Source organism: Tursiops truncatus, chromosome 9, assembly GCF_011762595.2.
Source record: "Tursiops truncatus isolate mTurTru1 chromosome 9, mTurTru1.mat.Y, whole genome shotgun sequence".
Lineage (NCBI taxonomy): Eukaryota > Metazoa > Chordata > Mammalia > Artiodactyla > Delphinidae > Tursiops > Tursiops truncatus.
Genome location: NC_047042.1, coordinates 14,059,666 through 14,085,705, shown reverse-complemented (window position 1 = coordinate 14,085,705; position 26,040 = coordinate 14,059,666). Strand labels below are relative to the sequence as shown.

Below are 26,040 nucleotides of genomic sequence, written 5' to 3'. Positions count from 1 at the left end.
AAGGGCAGGGGAAGAGGTAATTTTGGGGGGGGCGGGAATGAGTCTGAATGTTTAAACCAAACAGGGCTGTTTCCTCCAAAGCAAAAGAACATTCTAATTAGAAATAGAAGACTAAGAGGGGTGTAATTTCTTCTCCACAGTAACACTCTGAAAATATCTGAATAGAAAAATACCACATAATACTAGCTACAAACAATACTCCATTCTGAGGCCACCTATGGTAAAAGAATGAATGGGTTTTAAAAGCTCACTACACCCAAGTACTCGACAGTATTGACTCTCCTCATAAACACTGTATTTACTTTGTTAGAAAACTAAGGGGGGGGGGGGTACTTTCCCGGCAGTCCAGTGGTTAAGGCTCCACGCTGCCAATGAAGGGGGCACAGGTTCGATCCCCGGTCGGGAAACTAAGATCCCACATGCTGCATGGCGCGGCCAAAAGTCAAAAAACAAAAAAAGAAAAAAAAGAAAGAAAGAAAGAAAACCAAGAGGGCCAATGCTTTAATACTGGGTCATTCTCTGATATCTCTGTGAAGGCCATTCTTGAACTTCCAATTATAGTTTATCAAAGTTTTAAAGGTTCTATACAGAGCACTTTACCCCAAATATTAATTCTTTCCTTTTTTCTTTTCAAAATTACTAGTTTAATTCATTTAATACTTAAGACAGAAAGGAAACATAAAATAATTATTTTGATTGGATGATTTCAACCTAAAACTATAATTACTTTAGAACATCTTTGAAAAAACAATGCAGTGGTTTTTATGACAAGCTACCTTTTCTTTAGGAAAACATTTCATCATTTGGATTAGATAAATTATTGTTGCTCCCTTTTAGAAATAACTTTATGTGCTCTTAAAACAATCAAGTTTGGGACTCCCCTGGTGGCACAGTGGTTAAGAATCTGCCTGCTAATGCAGGGGACACGGGTTCGATCCCTGGTCCAGGAAGATTCCACATGCTGCGGAGCAACTAAGCCCATGTGCCACTACTATAAATAAATAAATTTATAAAAAAGAAAAAAAACCAAAAAACAATCAGGTTTGATAAGGCAATTGTATAGTTCTTAAAAATTTAACTACCAAAACTATTACTGAGTCATACTTTCATTTGCTAATGAAATGAAAGTTTTTAAGTTGCTTTCCACTACTTAAAATACAAGAAAAAAATGCAGAATTGGCCACAAATCACAAACATAAATATAAATCCTTTAAATATGACCCTTCTTCCAGACATGAAAAGCTCTGTGTTTTTATAACTATTGAATTTTTTTTCTTTTAACCTGAGAGCACTTAAAATCCAGCATGGGCAAAGAATAAACATAATTTAATCAGTCCCATTCCTGTTTAAATACAGAAACTTGACTCATTTGATAAACTATCATTTGGGCATTGAATCCTTCTGAACCATCCACTAGCATAACTGCTTTTCCTTTGAACAGTTGGACTTTTTGTAAGTAAACAGGTAGAAGAAGCAATAAGCAGTCTTTTGGACACCACTAAAGAAACAAGAAGTAGCACCTTTCAAATGTGTTCAGCTGTACAGTAATATCTATGTTTCACCTAGTACTTTACAGCATTCAAAGCATTAGAGCATGGACTGCCTTCAATTACACATAAGGAAATAAGTTCTGGGAGTTGATGTGACTTCCCTGGAGACAAGTCAATGAGTGGCAGAGCTAGGGCCAGAATTAAGAGCTAAAATACTCTCAACTGGATCAGAAGCCCGGTAGATAGAAACATGAGCCTCAGATCAAGAGTGCATGTTCTCAAACTTAGTCTGACTACAGTTCCCACCGTCAGGCTCCTTGGCCAAGTTGGATTAAGTATGGTGTTAATAAAGTTTGACCTCTGGGGAGGCAAACTTTGTTCTCCTTTTCATCAATTTGGTGGTTTATTCAACACACACACACACACACACACACACACACACACACACACACACAAAAAGCACCTATGATATGCTTAGACAATAAGCACGTGTGACTTAAAAGATGACGGTAAAATGATGGAGACAGAAATAAAAAACTGATTAAGATTAAATTTTTCGAGTATGCTTTAAAAGTAAGTACAATTGACTCATGAACAACACAGGGTTGAACTGGGAGGGTCCACTTAGACACAGATTTTTTTCCATAGTAGATAGTTGGCCTTTGAACAATCTGGGGGGTGGCTAGGGGCGCCCACCCTTCCTGCAGTTGCAAATGTACATATAACTTATAGCTGGCCCTCTAGATCCACGGTTCCTCCAGATCAGTGGTTCTACAGCCACACATTCAACCAACCAGGGACCGTGTAGTATTTACTACTGAAAAAAATCCATGTCTACGTGGACCCCGTGCAGTTCTAATCCATGTTGTTCAAGGGTCAACTTTGAAGGAGTGTTAGACAGCAGACACTGAGGCAGATGGGGCAGGCTTGTGGTAAAGACCATTTTAGACAGCATGAATACAACTTGCACAAAGGCATGTAGTCACATAAAAAGCAGGACAAAGGCAAAAAAATCACAAATAGTTTTATATGGTGGAAGCATCCAGGGCAGGAGACAGGCAATGAGATTGGCAAGGTTGGTTAACAGGAGACTTCTGAATTTTTTTTTTTTTAAACTTTTCAGACTTCATCTTGCGTGTAATGAGAGCCATTGAAGGGTTTTATTTATTTATTTATTTATTTATTTACTTTTGGCTGCATTGGGTCTTGTTGCTGCGCGCGGGCTTTCTCTAGTTGCAGTGAGCGGGGGCTACTCTTCATTGCGGCTCGCAGGCTTCTCACTGCGGTGGCTTCTCTTGTTGAGGAGCACGAGCTCTAGGCATGCGGGCTTCAGTAGTTGTGGCTCGCAGGCTCTAGAGCGCAGGCTCAGTAGCTGTGGTGCACGGGCTTAGTTGCTCCACAGCGTGTGGGATCTTCCCGAACTAGGGCTCGAACCTGTGTCCCCTGCATTGGCAGGCGGATTCTTAACCACTGCACCACCGGGGAATATTTATGGAGAGATGAAAGGTAACAAAGTGAGTGTGTCTTTGGGGTGGGTGGGAGGGTGGGGGAATGTGTCCAAATCATGAACACACCAGGAAGCCAATACAGAATTCTAGGGAGGGGGAGTACATGATCAGATCTGAATTCCTGGAAGATTATTTCAGTAGAAAGAAGTGTTAAAAATGGACTAGGATGAAATCAAATCTGAAAGAAAATAGATTGGTTCACGGTGTGTTCATTAGTTCCAGGGAGAAATGATGAATGCCTGTACTAAAAGATCTTTGACTCAGCATGGGAGTAGACTCAAGCAGGTGACATGGGGTAGAATCCAGGCAGAAGAGATGTTGTGAGTAAGAAGAGTCAGGAGTTGCTGCCAGACCATCGCACTTGTGGCAGAAAGTGGTCAGATATGGGGCCAATCACACAAGGAGGCAAGATCTCAGAGGACCTTAAACACCACGTGAAGGAGCTCAGACTTTTATTTACTGGATGATGAAAATCAGATCTGGGTAGAAAAACGAGAGGCACACAAGTACAGCCAGGAGAAGATGAGGGCCTTGGCGGTCAGAGAACCACCAGGACTTAGGGAATGACTGGGCGGAAGGAGAGAAGGAGTCAGCTTTGGCTTAGGTGATGCCACCAAATGGAGCAGAGAACCCAAAAACTACAGAGGCAAGGGAAGGTAGGGAAAAGAAGATGAGCTCATTATGGACATGGTGAGTCTCAGGTAAAAACAGAACCAAAGGTAGAGCTGTGTCGGAGGCACCTGGATAAATAAGCACGCTATTCTTGGAAGGGTCAGGGTGGAGGTGGCCACAGAAATCAAGACATTTAAATATCAAGAAGAGTACACACTTGGTCTTCCCTGGTGGCGCAGTGGTTAAGAATCCGCCTGCCAATGCAGGGGACACGAGTTCGAGCCCTGGTCCAGGAAGATCCCAAATGCCGTGGAGCAGCTAAGCCCGTACGCCACAACTACTGAGTCTGCGCTCTAGAGCCCGCAAGCCACAACTACTGAAGCCCGCTTGCCTAGAGCCCGTGCTCAGCAACAAGAGAAGCCACCGCAGTGAGAAGCCCTCGCACCGCAACGAAGAGTAGCCCCCACTCGCCACAACTAGAGAAAGCCCGCGTGCAGCAACGAAGACCCAACGCGGCCAAATAAATAAATTTATTTTAAAAAAAAAAAAGAAAAGTACACATTTAGAAGACATGTGGCCAATGGACCAAATCTTGGGAAAACTAACGTGTAAGGGAAAAGTAGAAGTGAAAGAAACTGAAAGAAAATCAGAAGGGAATAACAGAAGTGATCAAGAAAGTGATAAGAAAATGGTGTCATGATAAGGAAGTTTTAAGAAAGGTGAGATCCACAGTGTCAAAAGCATCGAAATTTCCACAAATTGGTGAATGGACAAAGTGTGTTCTGTCCATACAGTGGAATATTATCCAGCAATAAGGAGGAATGAAGTGTTGATACGTGCTCCGTCACAAGTGAACCTCAAAAACATGATAGTAACTGTAAGAAGCCAGACACAAGAGACCAAGCAATGTATGATTCCATGTATATGAAACATGCAAAAAAGGTTCATTCACAGAATCAGAAATTAGATCAGTAGTACGTGGGGCTAGAGTTATGTCTGCTCCATGACATAGCCTGATCGCTAGGAGACAAGGGAGGAAATGAGGGGAGGGGAAGTAAAGAAGTGGACAAAAAGGTCCTTGAGCAGGGGGAAGAACAGCTCCTGTGGGGGAGGACGGGCGTGGATTCAGATGAGCTGGGGAAGGGGTCAGGAATTGAGGCTGGTCATGCTTGGTAGTTTCCATTTCCTTAATTAAATAGAAATGACATCATCCTCTGAGAGTGAAGGGATTGTGGCTGAAGAGGCGGATTGGGGACTGGAGGAACTGATGAAGGACAAATAAATATCAGCCCTTTCAGTGGCATGTGCACCTCGGCACGCAACGTGTACCATCACGTGGTGGGCGGCTTTGGTCATCTGAGCACTGACTCGGAGCTGAGAGTGTAGACGGGGGGCATATGAGGGTCAGGGCCATTAGAGAATTGAATCTGCTGGTAAAGTTAACTTAGGATAGTTGACCACTTGACAGAAAGAAAGAGAAAGAATGGATTAGAGATCAGGGCTCCACAAAGTCACAAAACAGGGTTAGTGGGAAGATGAACACAATAGCTTCAACGAACAAAGGATAAGAGAGCGTTGCCCAAAAGATCCTCAAGTCCCAGGGACGGACACCCTCTAGAGTGTGGCCTTAAGGGTAGAGAGATGAAACGGGGCCGAAGGAGGGGTTTCTGGAAAAACAAAACAGACAGCACATATACTACTGCCGTGCTGAGCAAGTGCAGGAATCTGTTTACAATGGAATGAAATTGGTAGTAAAGGGGAACTGGGTGGAGGTAAGGAGGAGGATGGGACAATACTGCTGGTGACAAAGGGATAAAGCCAGGAGATGGATCAGAGCTGGGGGTCTGCCTTTTGTGGAGGTACCAAGGCTCACTCACAGGGCTGATAGGGAAGACAGAGCAATGGGTGAAACTCCCTGGCCTCTGATATTCCAATTGGTCTAAGAATGGGCTAAGCATCCTGTATAGTACTTAGCCTGGATTCAGAAAGTTGGTGGGGGGGCTTTGTTATAGCGAAAACCCAGATGTGGAATCTATTCATTCATTCATATAACAGATAAGTAATCATCTGGGGCCTTGCTGCTGATTCCTAAGGCCTCCAATGGAATCTCTTCTACTTTCACGAAAGCAATGAGCTCCACAATACTTCTCATCTTAACACTTTCCTACTCTGCTACTTAAGAGCTGAGGAATTAAGTGCTAGGGTTTCTGAGAACCACTTGCTACAAACCTTTCACATCCATTATCGTCTGAATCCTACTTGATATACCCTTGCAATGAGTGGTATGTGTGTGTACAAATACATTTATATAATATCTCTGCTTGTTGTTTTGGTTTTTTGTTGGCGAGAAAGGAGAGAGGAAGAATGGAAAGGAGACACGATTACTGTAAAAAAAAAAAAAAAAAAAAAAAAAAACCCACCATGCAAAGCACCCAGACTCCAAAGTATCAACAAACTTACCACGGAAACAACTCACAGCAGAATCCTCTACATGGGCCACCTTACCTTGTCGTGGACTGTCATGCAGCTGGCGGCATCCTTCTGAAGGATTTCAGTTACCCCATTGGAGAGCCTTTCATACTTCAGTTTGGGCTCCTCTTCACTCTCTTCTTCCTGCACAGAGAGCAAAGAAAATGACAGCCCTCAAGGACTTATTTGAAAGACTCAAATACTCAAAACACACATTGTAAGGGGGAACCAGAGATGGTTCCCTTAATGACTGTCAGCAACCCAACTACAGCTAAAGGTTAAGATCCTCATGTTTCATTTTTCCAACTGGTCTATCAACTGCTACAACTTCAATGGCAGAATAAATTCAAAAGCTGGAAAGAGGACTATACATACTCACTGCTGACAATAGTCAACTTTAGCATATTAAATACAATACTGTCTGTCTGACTACGCAAACAAAGTCAATAAATAGCGTATGGGCAAAATGGTTGTCAGTGTGCCCTAATGGACATAAAACACAGCAGTGAGACAGGAATATAATAAACCTCTAAAAGACATGAATTTTGCATTTCAAGATTACAAGTATTTTTGTCAGATTTGACAATATTTCATACTAATTAGAAAAATACAATTATAAAAATTAAGTCAAAGTGTAAGAAAATTAGAAATTTTATATAAAACAAACTATACATTACTCTTCAGAAAAAATATTTTAATATTTATTTTATTTATTTATTTTGTGGTACGCGGGCCTCTCACTGCTGTGGCCTCTCCCGTTGCAGAGCACAGGCTCCGGACGTGCAGGCTCAGCGGCCACGGCTCACGGGCCTAACCGCTCCGCGGCATGTGGGATCTTCCCAGACCGGGGCACGAACCTGTGTCCCCTGCATCGGCAGGCGGACTCTCAAGCACTGCGCCACCAGGGAAGCCCAGAAAATATAATTATAAAAATTAAGTCAAAGTGAGAGAAAATTAGAAATTTTATATAAAACAAACTATATATTACTCTTCAGAAAAAAGAATTTTAATATTTATTTTATTTATTTATTTTGCGGTACGCGGGCCTCTCACTGCTGTGGCCTCTCTCGTTGCAGAGCACGGTCTCTGGACACGCAGGCTCAGTGGCCATGGCTCACGGGCCTAGCCGCTCCACGGCATGTGGGATCTTCCCGGACCGGGGCACGAACCCGTGTCCCCTGCATCGGCAGGCGGACTCTCAACCACTGCACCACCAGGGAAGCCCAGAAAAATATAATTATAAAAATTAAGTCAAAGTGAGAGAAAATTAGAAATTTTATATAAAACAAACTATATATTACTCTTCAGAAAAAATATTTTAATATTTATTTTAAATAACTGGTAAACCATGAACAGTCATTATTTAGTTTATGTTAGAATATTCACTGTTGACTCTCATTGTTATGTTAGAATATTCACTGTTGACTCAATCATTTTATATGTATTCAATATTATCACTAACTTTATATGTTCAATTTCACTGTTGATACAGAATCATAAGACATCCTTAATCCTCAGAGTTATAAAATAAAGTTAGGAATCTATGTTGACTATAATGGCCATGAATTAATAAATCAAGGATAGTTATAAAAATTATTACAATGATTCAGAAAATATTCCATTTTACTTCATCAGTATGTAATGAGAAACAAGAAAATATGGATATACCAACACCTGTGATTGGATAAAGCTGGCCAAAAGAGAAGTTCACAAAAATAATCTAATCATTGATACTTCCTTCAAAAATAATTGTGTAGTCCTCACCTTCCAGCTAACATTTGGGTAGACTGAGGCACATCAATGTTCTCACCCAGAATAACTAGAAAGGTTTAATGAACTATAGAGAAACATCACTATAAGGCATCAATTAAAGGGCTGCTGAGGCAACCTGAACTAGAAGAGTCAGGACTCCAAGATGGTGAACAAACCATGGAGAGGTGAGCTGGCATTCTACAGTCATTCTTCATGGAGGCATTTATCAACCAGAGGCTGAGAATCTCTGCCGGGAAAGATGCCCACTCCTGGGAGGATGGAAAACAGCAAACCTTCTGGTACTTGTGGGGACTGGAGACCTGATGGGCTAAGACCCCAGTGGAAGACAGAGGCAAAGAAGTGAGTTTGTTACACAGCCACTTTTCTCCAAAGGACAACTGCGAATTTCCAAAGCTACATAAGGTATGAGACGAAAAAGCTAAACAGAAAGTGTCAAAAATGCAAACTCACTGCCTTGATATGCTGGGAAGAGAACAAATAGAGTTCAGGAGCCATCGGGAAATGAGATCCTGGTGAATACCACAGGCTCTCATTTGGGACTCCTGGTCCCCAGGATATAAGCACAATAGCTTCCCCAAACTTCTGTCTAGCTTCGACTCAGTTCAATCCCTGACTGGAGTAAGGTACATAACCCTCAACCCATCTGCCCAGTAAAGAAAAGGTTGACCCTTTGGAAAAAGAATACTATGGGGACTTCTACAATTCTTCACTTACAATACCGAGAACTCAATAAAAAATTACCAGGTGCACCACAAGATTGGACCAAATGACTGAAAATCAAGGAGAAAAAATATTGTAAAAACAGACCCATGGGTGACCTACTAACTGGAGTTAGAAGAAAAGGACTTTAACATAACTATAACTAGTATGTTCTGGAAGGAAGGAAGAAAGGAAGGGAGCGAGGGAGGAAAAGATGAATAAGACAGATGAAAAGGGAGATTTTCAACAGAGAACTGTAATCTGTAAAGAAGAATCAAATGAAAATTTTAGAACTGAAAAATGTAAATGAAATTAAGAACGCAATAGATGGCTCAACAGAAGATTAGCAAAGCAGAAGACAGGATTAGTGAGATGGAAAACAGGTCAAAAGATAGCCAAAGGGGGGACTTCCCTGGTGGTCCAGTGGGTAAGACTCTGTGCTCCCAATGCAGGGGGCCCAGGTTCGATCCCTGGTCAGGGAACTAGATCCCACACGTATACCACAACTAAGAACTCCACATGCCACAACTACGAGCCCGCATGACACAACTAAGGCCTGGCACAGACAAAATAAATAAATAGATAAATATTAAAGAAAGAAAAAAAGATATCCAAAGGGAAGGTCAGAGAAGGAAAATGGATGGAAAATACAGAAAAAGTATATGTGATATGTGGAACACAGGGAAAAGGGCTAACATACTTTTCAACACAATCCCACAAGGATAGAGAAAATGGGGAAATGGGAAGGAGGAAAGACAGGAAGAACATTTACAGAGGGAACAACTGAGAATTTTCAAAACTGATAAGACATCAACCCACAAGTTCAAGAAGCTCTGCAAACCCAAGCAAGAAATAAAGAAAATCACACCTAGGCTCATCACAGTAAAAAGAAAATTATGTAAAAGAAAAATAACTTGCAGAGTAGTAAGTCCTGGGCCTCTTAAAGATTATAATACTAATAAACAGTCACACAGAGACCACAAACTCATATGCTTACAGAAGTCTTTACCCCTGGGGCAAAGACCTGCAGCTTCACATGGAAAGGGGCTAATTTCTAGTTAAATAGAAAGGATGAGATATATCAAACATCATGCTACAGACTTAATAGGTATCTCATTTCATCCTGACTTAAAAAAAATTATGGGGAGTTGAATATCATTATCCCATTTTACAGATTTTCAGTAAAAACTGATGATCAGAAATTTTAGGTAATTTCCTTAAGATACACAGTGGGTAGAAAGTAAAGCCAAAATTCAAATTCAGTTATGAATGCTCTAATGTCAATGTCTTATATAAAAACTCCTATAAAAATTACACTACAAATCACAACAGAAGCCTCCACAATTTTCATGCCTACAACTATAAACTATGTGATCAATAGGAAATGCTTAAAAATGTGTTTCTTTAGCAGGTGCATTAGTTATCTATAGATGCATAACATATTATTCCAACATTTACTGACTTAAAACAACAATAAATATGTATTATTTAACCGAGTTTCAGTGGGTAAACAATACAGAAGTGGCTTTGGCTGGGTGGTTCAGATTCAAGATCTTTTATGGGGTTGCAGGGAAGGTGTGAGCTGGGCATCTGAAGAATTGACTGGGCTTAGAGTACTGGCTTCCCAGATGGCTCACTCAAATGGGTGGCAAGTTGGGGCTGCCTGTTGGCAGGAGGCTTCAGTTGCTGGCCTCCTTGACTTCTCCAAAGGGCTGCTTGAGTGTCCTTAGGACCTGGCAGAGGTGGCTTCCCCAGAGTGATATGCATAGTGGAAACCCTAATGTTATATATGACCTAGGTTCAGAGGTCACACACTGATGCTTCTGCAATATTCCGTTGATGATGCAGGCCAACCGGGATTCAGTGTGGGAAGGGAGGACACGAGGGCAGGAATAATAGGAGGTGAGGATCACCAGGGGCCATCATGCAGACTAGCTACAAGAGGAGTAGTAAAATTTTAAGAGCAATAAACCTGGTTTAATTTAAAAAATCAATATTCCATGTCTACTGATGAGCTGTCTTAAATTTTCTTCTCCAAGTATACACAAGCTAGTAGTTGGTTATTTAGTAAAAGCGTGTTAAAATCAAAGATGGTCTACCTACTATTAACTTTCCACGAAGAACTCTAAGAACTAACACCCACAAAAGGAAGTATCATGTTCATGGTTCTTTAAAAGACCTACCCTTCTTTAAAAAGGTAACTGCGATAATCACCCCAACCCAAGGAGATGCTGCATGTCCAAAAGTGACCTGTTGTTAAAATAAAATATCAAATAGCTAATTAACCAAGTTTTAAAAAACCTAGAAAAAAGAAAATTAGAAAAAGCAACAAATAAACACTTCTACTTATGTATCTACAAGCAAGAAATAGGAATCATTTCAAAGCTAACACTGAATGTAGCAAAGGCAGGATGTGTGCATTCTGAAGTAAATGTGTTAAATACAAATTGAATCCTGAATGTTAGTCTTTATAATAAGATGCCACATGTTGTTCAGGCCTAGACATCAAATGTGCATCCAATGTGAAAAGTTAATTCTAGCCTCTTGACTATTTTGCATAAAAGCACTCATCCACGGACCATTAGGTAAGGTTACGGTAAATAAGGTTTGCCTGTCTTATTTATAAGTGAAAACTAAATAATTTCTCGCACATAAATATACAAAAATAAATACTTTCACAGCACAGTTCACTGAAGCATTTGTGCTAGGCTTCGAAAACCATAAATAAAATGAAAACTCCAATATTAGGCACTTGACGTAGCATTTCACGCTTTTCTGACAGGTATCTTTTATGTTAAGTTAAAAGCGGGGTAAAGGTGAATTTTTAAAGGTGTTTTCTGCTTGCTGTAAACAAAGAAAATGGAAAGTGATTCAAAAATACAATTCGCAGAGGTTATTCCACTGCTGCAGACTATATATCACATTTTAAATAAAAAAAACATTAAAAAAAAACCAGGTAGATTTCATAGAGTTTCACTGTAAAAATAAACATAAAAAATGACTTTCATGCAATTTGAACTTCCATGGAAAACAACCCAGTGTTAATAAAAAGCAAATCAATAATTTTTGTTAAATTTTAATAATCTTGCAAGCCTACAAATAAAACCATCAACAGTCTGAGTTGAGATGACAGTTAACTGCGTTTCTATGACAACCTAGAGGAATAGTACAAGTCCTGACTTGCAGCTTAAGCGAAGATATGAACAGAGTGACATTTACCCATACAAGAAAAATCTGCAGCTTTCCTTTAAAAAGAATCAATTCCTCAACTAACATGGATTTTCACTAAGTGTATAGCACTTTTAATTAAAGACAGGTCCTTTAGATCATCGTATAGGACTCTAAAACACTATCTGAAAATAAATTTCTAATCACGGTCATTTTTTACTGAGTTTTGAACTTAAAAGTGAAAGAATTGCTTTTGGGGACAACAGACTAAGGCAATTAAAGATTTCTGCCTCAAAAACTATTTAGTAATTTGTTACTAACACCACAGGGTAAATTTACACAGAGGAAGTCCCGCCACCTAACTTAGACTTATGTAACCAACGAGAATATTGTACTTTTCACCTGATATTTTAAATTTTGTGTACAAGAAAAAATAGTTTGGTGTTTATAACCAATTTTTCATACTGTTTTAACTCTATCCACATCTTTCACACATCAGTACTTTTTTTTTTTTTTTTTTTTTTTTTTGCGGTACGCGGGCCTCTCACTGTTGTGGCCTCTCCTGTTGCGGAGCACAGGCTCCGGACGCGCAGGCTCAGCGGCCATGGCTCACGGGCCCAGCCGCTCCGCGGCATGTGGGATCCTCCCGGACCGGGGCACGAACCCGTGTCCCCTGCATCGGCAGGCGGACTCTCAACCACTGCGCCACCAGGGAAGCCCCACATCAGTACATTTTATGTACCACTGTGACAGTTCAAATGAAGACCTGAATTTTATTTTTTTTAAAAAAAGTGTGTCATATGAATTCAGGGGGTTCACAGAAAGATCATTACATTTTCTACTGTTCCTATTAATATAGAACTTAAAATGTTATTTCTGGATATCAGTTCTTTGTTAAAATACAGTTTTGTCTTGTTTGGGTTTTTTTCACAAAACAAAATGATACTAGATATACTGAAGGAGTGAGCTATTTACAAAGTCCAAGTTAAGTCAGTGGAGAATATCACCAGTGGAGAACTCCTGGGCAATTCACAACCTCACTCTATGGAGATGCCCTTCATCACATCCAGCCTCACCTATGAGAAAGACCTCAGTTGAACCTCTAGGAGTTTTAATAAGATGAATGGATTAGTTGATCTCATCATCAACTACATCTGACCAGGGGCAAATCCTTTTAATAAATATCCAATGTTTTAAAGCTAGATACAATAGGGAACACTAACATCCTCAAAAACAAAGCAAAATTCTCATTGTGTAAAAAAAAAAAACAAAAAAAAAACAGTCTGAACTTCCACAGGAAAACACCAAGTCTTAATGAAAAGCAAATCAATAATCAGCCATCGGTCTGAAAGTCTGAAAGTATAAAGGTTTTCAGAACATTGTGTCTAGAATTCTAGTTACTTTAGTAAGAATTGAAATACTCAAAATTGGTAGTCACCCTTATAAGTTTAAAGTATTTTTAAAAAGCTATCAAAATCTAGTGTCAGACATTTGAACTTTAGAAAATTTGTATTTGAAACCATTTTCTCTCTTAACAAATAATTCACTTCATAATAAGCCCCATGATATATTAAAATATTTCTTTTTGATCACTATTTATTAGAGGAGATAGACAGAGAAGAAAAAAATAAAACACAGTAGGTGCCAGATACAAATAAGAATTTTTTAAAGCATAACTGAAATTACACTGTAAGTCAATCAAAACGCACAATTTAAGTCTCAAAAACATAACTAACAAATTTTTAAGGAATAGAGCTATTCACGACAACAGTAACTGCATCAACGTTACTATCAACAAAGGTAATATAAATAGTCAAGAACTATTTATTATTGTGTATATGCATTTATTTGAAACTGTTACGTTACAAGTAAATGTACATGGGCAAGAAAGGGCATCTCCACCTATGTCATATCAGTCTGGAGCTTTTCCAGAAACAGTAGAAGAGGCTTATGATGAGAAAAGCTGTACAAAAAAGACGAACTGTAAGATTCGAAATTCATCAAGAAATTAGGATCTTTTTATTAACTTCGTATTTGCTCCCTCCCCAAATGACTGTCACCTCCTTAAAAGGGCAAGTCCCACTACTGACTGTTATAGGTGACAGTTCTATTACAAAAGGATGATTTTACTTACACAAAAAGATGACTATCTGGTAGGAAAGATGGCTTCATAGAGCCTTCTAAAATGTCAAAACCTATCAAGAAAACGACATAAACAAGCCAAGAGAGTAACTTCTGGTTTCCATTAATAACACAAGGTATTACAGCTGCCTCAATGACCAAACTTTTTAAGAAAGTGACATGGAGATAATGGAATTCATCTACAATAAAACAACTGTGGTCAAAGCTCCCAGGATGCCTTTCCATCAGACTGGTGACAGACAAGCAATTACATTCTTATATGAATGCAAATAATGTTGTTAAATTTTTTACTTTCAAGCAATACTGCTATTATTGAAAACACATATTAATCAAAAACAAGTAGCTGAAATTAGGAGCTGATAAATGTAATCTAGATGACATGGGTCTAACTTTTTCATATAGATAGAAAATTCCGATGAGTCTACTCATATGCATATATTATTTTTTAAAGCTTAAAATGCATATGGTTAAATAAGTGGTTCTCAACTGGAGGTAATTTTGTCCAGCCTCCAAGTCATTTACTTGGCAATGTCTGGGGACATTTTTGTTGTCACAACTGAGTTGGGGGAGAAGAAGCTACTGGTATCTAGTGGGGTAGAGACCAGGGATGATGGTAAATATCCTACAGTGGACAGGACAATCTCCCGGAACAAAAAATTATCTGGTCCAAAATGCCAATAGTGCCAAGGTCAAGAAACCCTGGGTTAAATAAATTTCATGAGATCAAATATGACACAGACCCTAAAATCTGTTTTCAAAGATGATTTAATAACAAAGGGAAAGGTTCTCAAAACGTCTTATTAGGTGAATAAGGAGGTCATAAAAACCTGCTTTGCATGATCCAAGTGTTATTGAAGAAATTCATAAACACATGTTAGGGGGAAATGAGAAGAATAAACACCAAAATATCAATAGTAACCTCCCTAAGCTTCGGTTTCTTCGTCTGTAGAATGACAGTGATAAAAGGACTCCCATCACAGGGTTGCTGTAACCATTAAGAAGATGGCAAATAAAAATCATTACTGTGAGCTACTGCCAATATTTTCTAAACCTGCTAAAATCAATATGCATTATATTTATTATAGAATTATTATATTTATATATTTTTAAAACCACTGTTCAACATCCTCTTCAAAACTTTGTATCTACTGAGCTAAGATTCTTTTTTTTTTTTTTAGCGGTATGTGGGCCTCTCACTGTTGTGGCCTCTCCCGTTGCGGAGCACAGGCTCCGGACGCGCAGGCTCAGCGGCCATGGCTCACGGGCCCAGCCGCTCCACGGCATGTGGGATACTCCCGGACCGGGGCAGGAACCCGTGTCCCCTGCATCGGCAGGCGGACTCTCAGCCACTGCGCCACCAGGGAAGCCCCTGAACTAAGATTCTTATCTCTTAAAGCTGCTCTCCTTCCTGTTTAACACTTTGACTAGAAAAGTGAGAAAAAGTTGAGCCTCTAATCATTGAAGAGCTCTACTTAAGATTCACAAGATATGCAGTCTTCATAAACCCTGATCTCTCCTTTGCTCTGTAGTATCAGAATTTCATGTTCAATTCAAGGAGGAGTTTATATTGGGAAAGCACTAAGAATATGGGGGGGCGGGGAATGAGAAAAGCAAGTAAGCTTTTCATTTCCTTCCAGCCACATGGAATGACCTGACCCATCTTCAAGATATGCCATCCAGGTGGACAATTTCCGCCACTAAAGCCAACAAAACCCTCTTTCCCTTTCTTCCCAATACCCCTTGGTGATCACAAGAATCCTCAGAAGCAGGGTTTACGCCTTTTCACTGTTCTGAACTTCACCTAACAAAACTGTGGGCACCTAATAAAGACCAGTGAAAACACAAGTACATCGTTAAGGGCAGACCGAGTTTAGTAAGAAGCTTTTCTCAGACATTCTCATTTAGATTTCCACACAGGAAAATCCAAATCATAGAATAGCAGCCCAAAGGAACCTCAGAGATCATCTAAATTATGTGTTATTTTACAGACATGAGGAGGAGAGGGAGGGGAAGGGAGGGGAGGGGAAAGGAGGGGAGGGGAGGGGAGGGGAGGGGGAGATGGAGATACCAAAGGCAAAGAGCAGCAAACAGTAGTAGTAGCAATAGAGGTCCCGCAAACTCAATGTTCATGACAAATTTACATTTATTTTTAATTTCTATGTTTACTGTTATATTAAAAAGTAAAGTGCCACAGTTCCTTGGAATTATTTTGTTTGTGAGGAGATTAAATACCTCTCGAGCATCTTTCAATGGCTCATTCCCTATTCCAGGTGCAAAGAAGCACCTGGCTAGCCAGTCCCACCAAAGCCTCTGACAGCTTCTCAATAATTTCCATGAAGAAACAGATACAGATTAAAAAAAACCCGCATAGCAATAAAAATTAAGATAAACCATTACCAAAGTCAAGGAGAAACTGATACGTATGTTGAACATGAACTCATGACACATCTTGATTTGGTTCATGAAAAAGTAACCCACCTGAACAAAATGTAGAAAGATGCTTTTGGCTCTCCCAATGCTCCATGCCCATGACTCAGAGCCTGCCCCACTCGACAGAGCAGACACCCACCCCACCCATTAGGGATTGTTTTTCTCCAGAAGGAGGTGACTATCTACAGCTTCTGCCCACTGTTTCTCTACACTTTCAACCCTAGCCACCATCTGCCTACATCGCCCTCCTACGGGCAGAGACTATAAGTCCCTAACACCTGGACAGTGCATTACTGACAGTCTGGGAGTTCCAGCTGTAAGCACTGCAGGACCGAGAAAACACTGGCGTAAGGAAGGTGGGTATTGCAGGGAACCAGAGAACACTAATAAAGGTAAAAGCAAAAATGCATTAATAAACCAGAATACGGAATAATTAATAAGTCCAAGGGTTAGCACTTTTTAAAGACAAACAGAATAAGATAACCACCATACACACTGACAAAATAAAAATCATCAAAGTACAACCTATCTCCTGCAGAAAGGTACCTAGCCTAGACTGTTATAGCAGCAAGTTCTATTAAAAACCCTCAAAGAATAGAAAATTCCTAAGTTATTTAAACTATCCCATGACAGTGAAATAAACACTTCCTAACTCATTTTGAAAAGGTAGCATAACTGTAATATCAAAACTCCCAAAGAATACATCAAAGGAAAAAAAGAAAAAAACAGAGTTCAGTTACCTGATGCAAGAATGTAAATGTAAAAATTCAAAATAGAATATCATAAAGCAAACTCTGCATATATTAATAGAAAGCTTGGTGATCAAATCGATCAAATACTGCAGAACTGCAAAGACTGGTTATTAAGAAAGCTGATTTCATTATTTGATAGGTCAAAGTAAAAGCCCCATAGACCCACAGTGACAGATACAGAAACAGCATTTATAAAATTAAACACTCATTTCTGATTTATAAAAAAAAAAATTTCAGTAAACAGATCTAATATCACTTTAGTTTTCAAAACTGATTTAGAAATTTTAGCCAAGGTGAAAGACAAGAAGATGAAAAACAATAAATGTAGCATTGTTGGTATGGTAGTTGAAGATGTATGGAAAAAACAAAACACAGTTTATAATGATGAATTTTGTGTCAACTTGACTGGGCCACGGAGTGCCCAGATATTCAGCAAATCATTATCCTGGGTGTTTCTGTGATGTGTTTTTGGAGGGGAATAACATCTAAATTGGTAGACTGAGTAAAGTAGATTGCCTTCCCCAATGTGGGTGGGCCTCGCCAAATCAGTTGAAGTCCTAAATATACCCTCCCACCGAGTGAAAGAGTTCTTCCTGCCTAACTGTCTTGGAAGCGGGTGACTTCTTTCCTGTCTTAGGATTTGAACTGAAACATCAGCTCCTTCTGGGTCTCCAGCTTGCCAACTCACCCTGAAGGTCTTGGGACTTGCCAGCTCCATAATCACACAAGCCAGTACCTTATAATAAACCTTTCTCTCTCTTCTAGATCCTACTGGTCTCTCTCAGATCCTCGTTCAGATTCTACCGGATCTCGCTCAGATCCTCTCTCTCTCAAATCTCTCCCTCTCTTCCCCCCTCCCTCTCTCTCAGCTCCTGTTGGTCCTAAACAGAGCCCATTGGTTCTGTTTCTCTACTGAACCCTGACTAATACACAGCTCTTGCCAAGCCAGAGAGAGCTGGCCTGGGCTGCTGGCCCCCTTCCCCCAAATCAACCCTGAAGATTGTATAAAAATGATAGGAAGGAGGGATTCCAGAATATCCCTGAGTGAGAAACCATGGAAGCAAGTGAAATCATCTAGAAGGGGGAGCTGTTTAGACCTGATGCTTACCTCTCTCCCACAATGCCTAACTTGGAGGTTTTGCTGCTCCATTCACTATAGAAATCAGCAGGAACAGCCGAGCCCTTGCAGGGGTGAGGACTGACCTGCATTCGCTCCTCTGTCTTCTAGCCTTCCGCCACCAAGTGGAGATTACCTCCTCCCAGGGCTGCTTCCCTGTAGATTTACCTCAAGGGCACTTTACAAAGGCTCAGAAGACTCTCAGAAACTCCCACACTGAAACATATTTTTCGAGGACATATCCAAATAGAAAGCAAAAATCTAGGAGATGCTGTAAGAGATATGAGAAATAAGAATGATCAAAAAATCTTGGTAAAGGGCTTCCCTGGTGGTGCAGTGGTTGAGAGTCCGCCTGCCGATGCAGGGGACACGGGCTCGAGCCCTGGTCCGGGAAGATCCCACATGTTGTGGAGCAACTAAGCCCGTGCGCCACAACTACTGATCCCGCGTGCCACGACTACTGAAGCCCGCGTGCCTAGATGCCATGCTCCGCAACAAGAGAAGTCACCGCAATGAGAAGCCCGTGCACTGCAACGAAGAGTAGCCCCTGCTCGCTGCAACTAGAGAAAGCCCGCGCGCAGCAATGAAGATCCAACGCAGCCCAAAAAATAAAATAAATCTTTTTTAAAAATTAAAAAAAAATCTTGGTAAAGTTCACTAATGTCATTTGTTAACAAAGGACAGGGGAAGAAAGGAGAGAAAGTTATTCAAAAACCAACTGGAATTCAAAATCAAATGGGCAGTCACAAAATAAGCTAAAATAAAGTTTTCTTATGCCAGTTGTACCATACAGTCCTCATACACTGGACAAGTTACTTAAAACCTCAGTTACCTCATCTTTTGTGAAAGGAGGATGATAATATGTATCTTATAGGATTGTTGTGAGAATTAAATGTAATAAATGTATGTAAAGCACAAAGCACAGCATCACCTAAGTATCCAGTGAATGTCAATTACTAAAAATATTACCATTATTTGTATTATAGCCCCCAAGTTTAAACAGTATAATTCGTATCTTCCCTTTGGAGTTTATTTCCAGACATAAAATTGAGCAAACATAATTATTTCTAATCTAGTTCCCTCTTTGTTTTATACTACTTACAAAAAACGAAGATATATTACTTTTGAGTTTGTCACATCATTTCAAAAATGTTTTCAAACATATCTAAATGTGAATCTTGTTATTAAGAAAGTTAAAGGAAATGCTACAGTCCCGTTCTTATTAAGCCAATAGTCTCTCCTGGATGCTTGACCAAAAGTAGCCCATCACAGGCCAAGTATCTCAAAAATGCCCAACCACTGATGGAAATGATGAAAACAGACTAAAATCTTAAGCTTTAGCGGAGGTTTCCCCACTCCCATCTCTTTGATACTATTTTGAGAGATTTATTTAATCCACTGAGGTCTTTGGAGAAGAGAATCATATTCTAAAGAATTATGATTACACGGATGCCTGTGAATCACTATATTTAAAAATGGTGGGATTTCCCTGGTGGTGCAGTGGTTAAGAATCGCTTGCCAATGCAGGGGACGCGGGTTCGATCCCTGGTCCGGGAAGATCCCACATGTCGCAAAGCAACTAAGCCGGTGTGCCACACCTACTGAAGCCCGCATGCCTAGAGCCCGTGCTCCGCAACAAGAGAACCCTCCACAATGAGAAGCCTGCGCACTGCAATGAAGAGAATCTCCCTGATCACCGCAACTAGAGAAAGCCCGTGCTCAGCAACGAAGACCCAACGCAGCCAAAAAAAAAAAAAATGGTTGTACTCAAACTGAAATAGCTCACAGATGAAAAGAGATCTATGTGTTATTTAGATTTGTTATAGCATTTCTGGAGTCTGCAGAGAAAAAACTGCCTTAAAGCCTTGACAGGGTAGTATCAGGCCCTAACTGTTAAGTAGAATTACCATTTAAACAACATTCTTGAGCAATTATCAGAAAAGACACACATAAGTTTTTATAAATATAGCTCCCAGTATTAGCAATTTTGTTACAACTATTTTCTGTATGTTCTCCTTTGCTGGATGTATTTTACTCCTAAAACCCTAAGAATAGAGACTAATGAAAAGTGCTAAGGGACCAAGATTATACAATCACATTATTTACTGTATTAGTTTGCTATTGCTGCTGTAACACATCACCATAAACTCACTGGCTTGAAACAACACAAATTTGTTATTTTACAATCCAATACAGATCTCACTGGGCTAAAATCAAGATGGTAGCAGGCTGCCTTCTTCTGGAGGCTCTAGGGGAGAATCTGGTTCCTTGTCCTTTCCAGCTTCTAGAGGCCACGTGCATTCCTTGGCTGTGGGTCCCCTCCTCCCTCCGCCACCTACAAAGCCAGCAAGAGCAGGTCGAGTCCTGTTTCACACCACATTACTCTGACCTTCTCAACCTCCACCTTCCACCTGTAAAGACGACACTGTGACTTGTGACTACACTGGTCCCACCTGGATAATCCAAGATAACCTCCCTATCTTAAAGTCAGCTGACTAGCAACTTAATTCCATCTGCAACCTTAATTTCCTTTTCCATGTCACATAACATCTTCACAGCTTCCAGGGATCAGGATGAAGACATCCATGGGGGACCATTATTCTACGTATCTGCCTATTACTGAGAATAATATATCAATCAGAGAGGATAAAAATGATGGTGGGCTATGGAGCTGGATTCCCCAAGCTGAACCCCAAACTAGAAGAGTTCTCATTGCTTGCCCCTAAATTAAATCATGATCCTTTTGAGGACACGGGGTGGGATAAAACTGTTCTCAGCTTGAGTCAGGAGGCCAGGGGTGGTCACTGGTGCATGTTTTTGACAAAGGGACCTCTCAAAGGTCCCTTTGGTTTCACTATCTTCAAAATAAACATACAATGCCAGCTTCCTATCATTGTTGTGAAGAGTAATTCATTTGTTCACTCACAAGTAGCTCTGCTAGTGAGAACCTGGTTACAGGGTCCCTGACTTCTTGAAAGTACCTGGCATAGAACTGGACAAAAATAACAAAACGGCAGTAGCAGCAGCATACTTACTGAATACGTTTTAATGACAAAGTGCTGAACAACTATCATCTCCTTTAACAGTCACTGAACAGCTGCGTCCCTTATGAACATTCTAGATACCAACATCTTGTAATACACAGTACAAGAATTTCTGCAAGCATCTGAGACATTCTGCCAACCCAGTCTCCCCTGAGCCCATTCCAGTCAGGTCCCACCACCAACTCCACCAGTATGAGCCACCACGACTGCTCTTGTAAGGAGCACACCAATGGCCTCATTAGAGATCCCAGGGTAAAGCCCTAGACCTCATCTTATTCCTCCTCCCAGCAGTATTTGGTATAACTGACCACGCTCTTCCTCCTGAGATGCATTCCTCCCTTGGCCTCTGGGTCACTGCTTTCTAGTGGTTCTCTTCCTACGTCACTGGTTACTCCTTCTCACTCCCCTTTGAAGATTTCTCTTCATCTACCAGACCTCTAAAACGTTAGAGTACGCCTTGGTCCAGACATCAGGCTTCTTATGTATCTGTCCTCACGCCCTAAATGATCTGATCCAGTTTCATGGCTTTAAACACCATCCAAATGCTGATTCACAAATTCTTTTTTTTTTTTTTTTTTTTTTGTGGTACTCAGGCCTCTCACTGTTGTGGCCTCTCCCGTTGCGGAGCACAGGCTCCGGACGCGCAGGCTCAGCGGCTATGGCTCACGGGCCCAGCCACTGCGCGGCATGTGGGATCCTCCCGGACCGCGGCACGAACCCGTGTCCCCTGCATCAGCAGGTGGACTCTCAACCACTGTGCCACCAGGGAAGCCCTGATGCACAAATTCTTATCTTCAGTCCAGACCTGCACTGGTCTTTTTTATCCAATGACCGACTTGACATTTCCACTTAGATGGCTAACTGACATCTCCAACTTAAGATACCCCAAATGGAATTTCTGATTTACCCACCCCGCCCAACTACCACCATCACCAGCAACTCACCCTGAGCACCAAAACTAGTGCTAGCTAGAGTCTTCCCCTATCTCAATTAACATACTCCATCATCCTAGTTGCTCATGCTTGATTCCTCTCTTTCACTTACACGTCCACCTCCTAGTCAACAAATCCATTGGCTCTACTTCAAAAAATGCCCCAAATCTTCATCACCTCTAGCCAGAGTTTTGCCAAAGCCTCCTAACTGGTCTCACTGCTTCCTACTTGCCACCACCTTCCTGACTTTTTTCAAACGTCATCCAAAGGGATCTTACCAAACAATGATCCTCCAGTGGCTTCCCATCTTACGCACGGTAAAAACCAAAGTCCATAAGCTGACTTACAGGCTCTAGTTCTTGACCACTCATTACTTCTCAGACATGATTTCCTATTACTCTGCTGCAGCCCTGCTCGTATCCTCGAAGACCTCTAGCAGGACCCCAACTGAAGGTACTGTATTTGCTCTTCCTTTCACCTATGAGATCTTTCCCCTGGATATTTACTTATATGTCATCTTATTAGAGAGCCCTCCCCTACTGTCCAGGATAAAAGAGCATCCCTCAGCCCACTCCACAGTCCTCTTACCCAATGTCATTTTACTTTTATCCATAACATGTATTACCACCTGATATATATGTTTTTGTTTACTGTCTGCCTCCTTTATCAAATGCTGGTGTATCCTCGCACCCAAAACATAATAGTATCCAATAAATATCTGTTGTATAAATAAAATAATCAGTCCACCTTGGGCTGTCTAAAATAATTTTCCTCCTATGTAAATTATAAATTTCTCCTAGTGAAATTGTAAATTCTGTTCAAATATATGTCATACCAGAAAAAGTCACGTTCATTTTCTCAATCTCGAACCAGCAGCAGAAATACAGTTTCACAAATCTTGCATCTGGAAAGTTTCTACTAAGTTTCCAAATATATCATTTTTATAATATATGCTTCACAGAGAATGTTTATCCTTGCCTGAATGATGCAATAATCAGCAGAACCTGTTAATATTAATAGCTCATTAAATGAAAAAGCAAAATTTTAATCCAAGGGCTATTTGGAAGGATACAATATTATAACCCCATGCTCCCTTTCTCTCACCAATCAATTTCATAACAAGGTACATTACCATTTTAGTTACCAGTTGCTATAAATTTGTTTATTAAAATTAATAGATATAAAGAACCAATTTAAGTTTCAATAAATGATTCACAATGTTCTACCTGCCAGGTAAAATAAATTATTTTTCTGTGATGCATTTCCTGATTTAAAAAACCTATCTCCTGATTTCTCACAATGACTGGTTTTCATTTTAACAAAACTGAAAAAGAATTCTCCTTGTGGCAGATGCACCGAGAAGGTACATTTTAAAATTAATTCCTCATTCAACATAAACTGTGTATAGGTTTGTTTTAAATAGGTTCAGCTATTTGTCAGTCTCCTCGGTTTAGTAAAATTAATATATCTAACATATTCAAAACCTCCTAATTGTGATATTTGCAAGAACTAAGCCAGATCTGAGTGGACATCACTTAGGAGGCATGCTTATAAATAATGGCAACAAAAATTATAAAGACAGAAGTGACAGTAACTAACCCTCTGTTATTACATGCCACGGCCCAGGCACAGGTCATGTAATTCACATGCAATTCAAAGGAACACACCATAGGCAGAATAAGCCTTTGTTTATCTATTCAGTTGCATTCATGAATAACTAAAGGTCACTGGAATCCTTACCTGGTAGAAAGCAGACTTCACTACACACCAGTTTCCGTTCGGTGCTCTTCTCTTTCCTTGCCAACCCTCTTTAGCCTGATGGCTTTCCCCTTGTTATTCTCCTCTTTGCTGTGCAAGTTTAATCTTGAAAGGTTAGGCTAACACTTTGATGCTTCTACTGCAAAGTTCTTTGTACAACCCACTAAACTCCTCTACAAAGGTGGCATATACTTCTAAATAAACAGTACACTGAGAACCTATCCAAAACAGCGTTTTAAAAAAATACATATCTCTATGAAGCAGAACTGCTTCAGTTTCCAGCTCTATGAAAGTTTTCCACAGCACATTGTACCTGGTCCACAAATAGGAAAGGTCTTATGGAAGATGATGACATTTCTATATTGCTTTTGCCTCAATTTCCTCTCCCTATGTCACTGATTCTACTCAGAAATAAACCTCTGCTATGTCAAACCACTACAATTTTGGAACTGTTTATTACTTCAGCATCCTGCCTAATATAGTACTTAAAAGGACTATGGTCCATATTAAATGAAATAATCCATGTAAAGCAATGAGCACAACACATGGAAATAAGTGAACCTGATAAAATGACGTAACTGATAATTCTTCATGATCTAAATATTGTCTTCCATTAAAATGTATATTATAAGAACAAAATGAATCAGATGTTGGAATTATCTGGCAAGGATTTTAAAGCAGCCATCATAAAAGTGCTTCAACAAGCAATTATAAATTCTCCTGAAACAAATGGAACAATAGAATATTTCAGCAAAGAAATTAGTCATTTAAAAAATGGAAACTTTAGAATTAGAAAATACGATACCCAAAAGAAATAACTCACTGGATGGGCTCAGCAGTAGAGATAACAAGGACAAAACCAATGAACTTAGGGATCTATCAATGGAATTTACCCAATCTGAACAACAAAGAGAAAACAGACTGGAGAAAATGAACCATCTCAGGGACCTGTGGAACAATAACAAAAGGGGTAATATTCACATTATCAAAGTCCCAGAAGGAGAAGATAGAGGAACTGAGAATATTCGAAGAAATGATGGCTGAAAATTGTCCAAATTCGGTGAAGGACATAAACCTACAGATTCAATTAGCTAAACAAATTCCAAAGAAGAGAAATCAAAGAAGACCACTCCAAGATACACCCTAATTAAAATTCTAAAAACTAAAGTAAAAAAAAATCTTGCAAGCAGCCAGGGAAACATGACACATTACTTATGGGAGAGTACCAATTCAAATGACAACAGATTTCTCATTTGAAATGACAGAGGCCAGAAGGAAGTGGCATATATTTTCTCAAGTTCTAAAACAAAAGAACTGTCAACTACAAAAGCTATACCTGGTAAAAATATCCCTTAAGAATGAAAGGGAAATAAAGACATTCTCAGATGAAGAAAAACTAAGAGGATTTGTGGCTTGCAAATCTATCCCTAAAGAACAGGCTAAAGGAATTTTTCTAAACAGGAAGGAACAGAAGATAGAAGAAAACTGAAGAAGGCTTAGAACTTTAAAAAGAACATAAAAATGGGTGATAATGGGGTAAACATAGCAGATTATCCCTCTTTTCATGAGTTTCTTAAATCATATTTGATAGTTGAATTAAAAAGTTTAATACCAACTGATGTGGTGCTCAATGAACAAAGTAAATATTTAAGACAAGTGTATTTTAAAAATGGGAAGGGTAAAGGGACATAAAAGTAAGGTTTCTATATGTGACAAGAAGTAGTAAAATGTCCTGGATATCAGTAGACTGTGACCAGTTTCGTATGCATATTTTAACACCTACAGCAACCATTAAGAAAACCATACAAAGTAATGTACTCAAAACCACTATAAATCAATCAATATGGAATCTCAGAAAAATGTTCAAGCAACTCACAGAAAGGGAAGAAAAGGGAAACAAGAGAACTGAAAAACAGAAAACAAACAGAAAAAAACCCAGCAGACTGAAACCCTGATATGTCAATAATTCCCTTACATGTGAATGGTCTAACCATGCCAATGAAAAGAGTAGCAGAGTAGGAAAAAGTCAATCTCAAAAGGAAACACACAGTACAGTTCCATCCATATAATACGTTTGAAATGACAAATGTATAGAGATGGAGAACAGAAAAGTGGTTGCCAGGTGGTGGAGGAGGGGGAGGGACTG

The 26,040-nt window shown here is 39.8% G+C and overlaps 1 protein-coding gene across 3 annotated transcripts in view; it reads right to left on the bottom strand.

Annotated features, from left to right (window-relative positions):
- The window catches only part of VPS41 (VPS41 subunit of HOPS complex), a 204,549-nt gene that overhangs the window by 158,182 nt on the left and 20,327 nt on the right, over positions 1 to 26,040 (bottom strand). For 2 of the 3 annotated variants that reach the window (XM_073809540.1, XM_019940652.3), the window contains 3 exons: positions 10,735 to 10,801; positions 8,008 to 8,159; positions 6,116 to 6,223 (listed from right to left, as the gene is read on the bottom strand). In XM_073809540.1, the coding sequence (XP_073665641.1) occupies positions 6,116 to 6,223; positions 8,008 to 8,046 (147 nt within the window). In that variant the 5' untranslated portion in view covers positions 8,047 to 8,159; positions 10,735 to 10,801. The remainder of the gene's footprint in view (positions 1 to 6,115; positions 6,224 to 8,007; positions 8,160 to 10,734; positions 10,802 to 26,040) is intronic. The other variant, XM_019940651.3, reaches the window with a different exon arrangement.